General features: G+C 40.3%; 1 protein-coding gene across 1 annotated transcript; it reads right to left on the reverse strand.

The window, feature by feature from the left end:
• Nucleotides 1-2,856: 2,856 nt before the first annotated feature.
• foxl2l (forkhead box L2-like) lies at nt 2,857-6,161 on the reverse strand. Its single transcript, XM_083569931.1, has 2 exons — nt 3,853-6,161; nt 2,857-3,675 (listed from the first exon to the last, which is right to left on the reverse strand). The coding sequence occupies exon 1, from the start codon at nt 5,964-5,966 to the stop codon at nt 4,941-4,943; it is 1,026 nt and encodes a 341-aa protein (XP_083426057.1). The 5' UTR covers nt 5,967-6,161; the 3' UTR covers nt 2,857-3,675; nt 3,853-4,940.
• Nucleotides 6,162-6,190: the final 29 nt, after the last annotated feature.

A 6,190-nucleotide genomic window follows, 5' to 3' on the forward strand; every position in this document is an offset into this window, starting at 1 on the left:
CTGGTCCATATCAGGCAAAGTAACGTTGCATGTGTAATAGTTGTAATATTCTGTCCAATAACTGAGTGTAGTTTATTATAGTTTGGCCATGGGAACATGTGCTTGTGCAAAGATTCAACTTACTAACATCAGTTAGTACTTACATCAGTTTCGTGTATCTGACATATTTCCTCTGTTTATGTGATAAATGAGACAGAAGTGTGTTCCTGTGGGAGAATAAAGGAAGCTCCATTTGTGGTTAAATCTGCATGCAGTTTTATGATTATGGCCCCACAGGGAGGTTAGTCTAGTTCAACTTATTATTCAGACCCCCCGCCCCCCAAAAAAATAAAAAAAAATTACGCCCATTGAAAAACACATTTTACTTCTGTGGTGGGCTTCCAGTAAGCAGACTGCTGATGCAAGGTGTTATTTTTCTGACTTTGCAAAAGTATGCAAAGCAGGAGTTGGTTGAGATACACCCCCCACACTTTCCAGCTAAAACATGTCCTTATTTCAAAGATCCAGAGCTCTGTCTTTCCAAATGTAACTTTAGAAGAGAAAGTACAAAGATGACCTGAGATCAGATCAGATTCTGCACTTTGATTAGAAACAAACTTCAAAATGAAAGTGCTTCCTCACAGACAAAATAAATCCCGCATGTACATTTGTCAACTGAAATTTTGTCTTTCATTCTTCGCCAGTATTTTATTACAAGTTATTTGGGATTGGGAGTATGAGATGTTCTGCACTTCATGTTGTGGTGTGGTGTGATGTGGTGTGATGTGGTGTAAAGTACACTCTTGGAAGTAAAAGTGCCAAATTACGTCTTTGGTGCTGAGGTGATTCCATCAACTGTATATCTTCTGTAGTAACTGGGAAGGTAAATGCGGTGTAACTGTGTTAGCTTTGTGTAGCAGTGTAGATGTAAAATAAGTGGTCTATGTTGTATGTAAAATGATTTCAGTATTTTAAAGAATCTTGTTTTTTATTTAACCGTAAAGCTGAATTCAAACCACAAAAATTACTTGCGAGGACTCAATGGGTGGTTAACTTTTTGTGGTTTTAATTTAGCTTTGCTTGTGAATACCACAATTTCTATTTTCACATAATCCATAATTGAAGCAATAGAAAACACAAACTAGTAAATTAATCTGGATTGCTCCTTTCAACAATGCACACGTGAACTGAGAACTCGCTGCAAATAAAATGATCTTTAGCCTAGTAATAAACTTATAAGTTGCGTCTGCAAAAGCACATTGGTGCCTCCAACCCCACATAACCTTGGGTCCTGTTTTTACCCATGTACATGCAAATTCATCGAGCACACTGATGCAGTACTAAACTACAGACCCTGGCTTGATAAAAATGAACCACTGTTCGCTCACAGCTGGTAAAAACAGGAAGTGTGTGTGCAGAACAGAAACTCCAAGTCAAATAAAGCTCCCTCACACCCACCCACCCACCCACACCAACCCCCTCACTGTCAGTAATGTTCCCCCACCCACTTACCCGCTACTGGAGGGACTGACAGACATGCATCCAAACCAGCAGCACAAAACACTACTGATGAGTACAGGAAGAACAAACATGCATTGTCCTATGCAAAGTCCTGCTATGCATGTATGCTGACTCACCAAATATTAGTATAAAATATTAGGGAAGTGCATGCAACAATTTAAACAATACACAAAATAAACAATACACAAGCTCTTCTCAGTTGTTGTTAGTCACCATAGCCATGGAGCAGTATTTCTTCCCACTAGTTAAATGACTCGTATGTAATCTACCTCTAGACTTATTGTGAAAATCTGCTATCAAAATCATGGCCTCTCTTCACCATGGCAACAATTTCAGCTCTTTGTCTGTCCTTGAGTCTGAGGAACACTCCGTCTCTTCGCAAATGCTGTTTACAATGGCTTTATCGAGCTACCTAGTCTAGACCCGCTGCATCTCAGAGCTTTTAATAAAAAAATATTTCAGGTTTTGAACTTGAGTTTGTCCTTTGTTTTGACTGATGATACACTCAGCTAAATGGCTCACTGAAATAGACGAGGGGCACACAAACTTTGTGCAGCCAGAGACCCTTGAACTGTCAAATAATTCACTGGATCTCCTCATTAGGGATTATAATCCATTTAAATATCATATTCATTATTCAAATTCAACTCCTGATCTTTCCATTCACAAAACAGATTGGGTCCAAGTAAAGAGAATCCCAGAAAAACAGATACTCAACTGTACATTTCTTTGTCAATGTGGTGGTAAAGCACAAGGGTAAAGGATTATTTTGAAAGAGAAAGAAAGTTTTTAATGTTTAATTGTGCTTTGTACATCATTTTAGACATACACTGAATTTACATTACCATATAAAAGGTATAAACTACAGGTAGGAAATAAAAGCTATCGATTAAAGCACCACTACAGCGTACAGATTGGAATTCTGATAAGAGTGTAAGCTGACTTGTTTTTAAAGTTATTCCTGTTCCCATGTGACTCAACAGACATGGCCATAACTATAAGAACACAATCATAAATATAAAAAGTGAGTTAAAGTTTTTTTCATTGTAACACAAACCAAAAAAATAAATAAAATGTGGCCCTCACTTTGGGAAACACTAAACTAGACAACACAATATTAATAATAATAATAATAATAATAATAATAATAATAATAATAATAATAATAATAAAACACCTTCCCATGGGCTCACCACCTGCAGGAGGGACCGTAAGGGACGGTGCTGTGAGGATTGGGCAGCAGTCGAAGGCGGGGGCCTGCTTAGACTGCTGCCCCCGCGACCCGAATTACGGATAAGCGGGAGAAAATGAATGAATGAATGAATAATAACACATGTTGAATACAAGTGAGATCTCAAAACATTTCTCAAAGCAATTCATCTTCACGATTTTTCATTGCATGTTGTGTGTGCATGAGTTAAATTGCATTGTGCGTTTGAATTTTTACAAATGCTTTAAAATCTGTCTTTTTCTTTGTTTCTCATTTCTCAAGTTCACACATTTTTGGTGAGATGTTATACCCAGAAATCACTTGACTGCTAATAACACGTCTGTGGAAAGTAATTTTTTTGTGGTGGCCGTTCTCATAAATGACTCACTAAGACTTGCACTGTTTGTGTTATGTTTGTATAGCAATGCATTTATGCAAATGTTTTTAAATATGCAATTTTACAAAATAAAATGATCCTAGCTTGTTTTGTGTTTTTAGTTATTTTTTGTTAATGTATGTTGTCTTATGTAGCACCTTGTTCCGGGTGGAGGCGTTGTTTGGTTTCAATGTGTATTATTCTGTATATGGTTGGAATAACAGCGAAAGCCTACTTGACTTGACCTGACATAAGAATAAAGCATGTAGAGTAATACATCTGATGTCAATATGAGTTATAGCTAATGACAAAACTCCTGGAAATTCATTTTGCCACAAGATTAACCATTAGAAAGCAATATCTCTGGGATGTCTCTGACTAATAACTCTTCAGGGGAAGAAAGGGTTAATTTAAAAGGCAGGTTACATTATTTTTTATATATATTCTTTTACTTTTTCTTAACTGTATGGATTGTACTTTGTAAGTATTTTGAACAAAATAGCCAAATTAAACCCAATGATAAAACAAGAATAAAACCTGACATGACCATGGTGTGAGAGTCGACATTTACCTGGATGAGTAACACATTCTGATTTAAAAAGTGGAAATTGCATTTATTTATTCAGCTCACATAGTGACTGAGTTTATATGAAATGTATTTTAAGTGACTGAGTGTATATTAAAGCTGTGCAGTTATTGATTTTTGTCTGCCTCTAGTTCCAGAAAGCAGAGGAAATTGGTTTTTTACTTGTAACATGTACATTACAGCACAGAGACATTCTTTTTAAACATATTACAGCAATGTTACAGCTGGGGTTAGCCATGTTACAGCACCCATGGAGCACAGGAGGTTAAGGGCCGTGCTCAAGGGCCCAAGTGTGGCACCTTGGTGATACTGGTGTTTGCACCACTGAGCTTTTGATTAGTAACCCAGAGCTTTAACCACTGAGCTACTACTTCCCAGAAGTTGTGCATCCCATTCTGTCCAGTTACAGAGCAGATTTGTGTAATAAACTGACAATTTAATAAATGTAGTGAAGAAATAAGTCTGCATAGGAATAAAACAGCCTGGTTTCAGAGTTGCGAGTTGGAAGCGCATTAACTATTTCACCAGAAGATGGCGCCGTTTCCCAGTCTGTACTGTTTCCGGGTGCTGCAGAAAAAAATAGTTTCCAAACTGCATTTGAATGTAAAAAATCGGGTTTGAATCCGGTTTTTGAGGTTCAGGCTTGAAAGAAAGATCTTTCCGTTCTTTTTATTTCTCATTAACAAGCTAAACAGTGACAAACCATTTTTTTGTTTATTATAAAACATAATATCTGTAGACCTTAATGAATACTTCACACCAACATCCTATCAACAACATCTAATTAGCGTTCGTTACAAAATTCCTTACAAAGGTCATATATATAAAAAAAAAAAAAGCGGAACCAAAACACAAAGGTGGAATAGAAAAAAAATTTGAAAAATAAATAACAGTAGAAAAATAGCTGCATCTTAACATTTAGGGTCAAACACGCCTATAAAAGTGAATAAAAAACAAGTGTGTAACCAGAATCCAAAAGCGAACAAGAGGATTTATCCATACACAAAATATATGGATTCAGTTCAAAATTATGTCGTATTTTTCAAAACAGTGTAATACTTTCTGAACTAGTAGTAATAGTACTACAGTTTGGTCATAAAAGACAAGTCGATTCAGTGAAGATTTGTGCGTGTAAAAACAAAAAAAACAACGCACTGCTAAAACTAAGGAAACTTTATGGAAAACATAAATCCAAATGAACAACTGGTCCTGTGTGTAAAAATCCACCATATTTCTGAAAGAAAAAAAATCCAAACCTATTTTTCTTCTCAGTCAAAGCCGTGCTCCAGGTCGGCCTGGCTATAGGGATGCTGCGGCGCGTAGCTGGCGATGGGAATGGCGCTTCCTCCGGGACTCTCGGGAGCGGACACGCCGCAGAAAGTGCGTCGTGCGTCGGGCGCAAGAGCATGGTAGGGCCGGTGGTAAGGTCCGTAGGACGGGTGGACATTTGTAGAATGGTAATAACTCACAGGGGAACTTGCAAAACTGTTTGGAGATGAAGGACGCGCGTTGCCGCTGCTGTGGAAGCTGTAGGCTGGAACCGCGGTGTGCGCGGCGGCCTGAGGAACGACGCTCCATGCGCCCCCGACCAGCGGGCTCTGCCAGTATACCGGCTCCTGGTGGAAGTACAGCGGCTCGGCGAGGGACATAGACGGTATGTATGGTAAAGTAGCTGCTCGGAAAGGCCTCCTGACGCGCCTCCTGCGCCGGTAGTTTCCCTTGTCGAACATGTTTTCGAAAGCGGGATCCAGCGTCCAGAAGTTGCCCTTCTTTTCCGCGCCCCCGCTGTCCCGGGGCACTTTCACGAAGCACTCGTTGAGACTGAGGTTGTGGCGGATGCTGTTCTGCCACCCTTTTTTGTTCTTCTCGTAGTAAGGGAACCGGGAGATGATGAACTGGTAGATGCCGTTCAGCGTCAGTTTCTTGTTCGCGCTCTCCCGGATGGCCATCGCGATGAGCGCCACGTACGAGTACGGCGGCTTCTCCGCAGCTCCAGGCTCCGTCCCGCCGGCGCACATGCCCGCGCTCGCGTCCTCCCCGGTGGTGGACACCGCGTCCAGGGAGATTTCCAAATGCTCCGGTGGCTGATGCGATAGCTCTCCGGATCCGTCCTCCATACTCGCGGTGGGGTGTAAAAAAAAAAAAAAAAAAAAAAAGCCGACACTCAGTTGTAGATGATGCGCTCCGGGCGGACAGCTTGGAAGCGCTGCGCTGTTCACGGGATTAAAACTAAGTCCGAACCGCGCGCAGGTGTGTGTGAAGCACCGCCCACAAACCGGGCGCACCATCACCATCCGCACAGTCAGGTCTGCGGCCGCGGCGCTTTAGAAGCTCTCAGGTGGCGAGGTGACAGGAAGGTCGGAGACATATTTTGACTGAATGTTACATTCAGTCTGCAAACTTCCTTTGAAATGCACTGCTGTATAGATACACGTGGAATTCATTATTCGGATTTTTGTTGTAGAAAATTTAAACCCTGTGCTGCTGCTATTCTTTAATGTTTTTTTTTTTTTAATAC

This window comes from Silurus aristotelis, assembly GCF_946808225.1.
Source record: "Silurus aristotelis genome assembly, chromosome: 19".
Lineage (NCBI taxonomy): Eukaryota > Metazoa > Chordata > Actinopteri > Siluriformes > Siluridae > Silurus > Silurus aristotelis.

Bases quoted from the DNA above. Each gene is read 5' to 3' on its own strand.
- foxl2l (XM_083569931.1), bottom strand. From the start codon at position 5,966: ATGGTGATGGTGCGCCCGGTTTGTGGGCGGTGCTTCACACACACCTGC.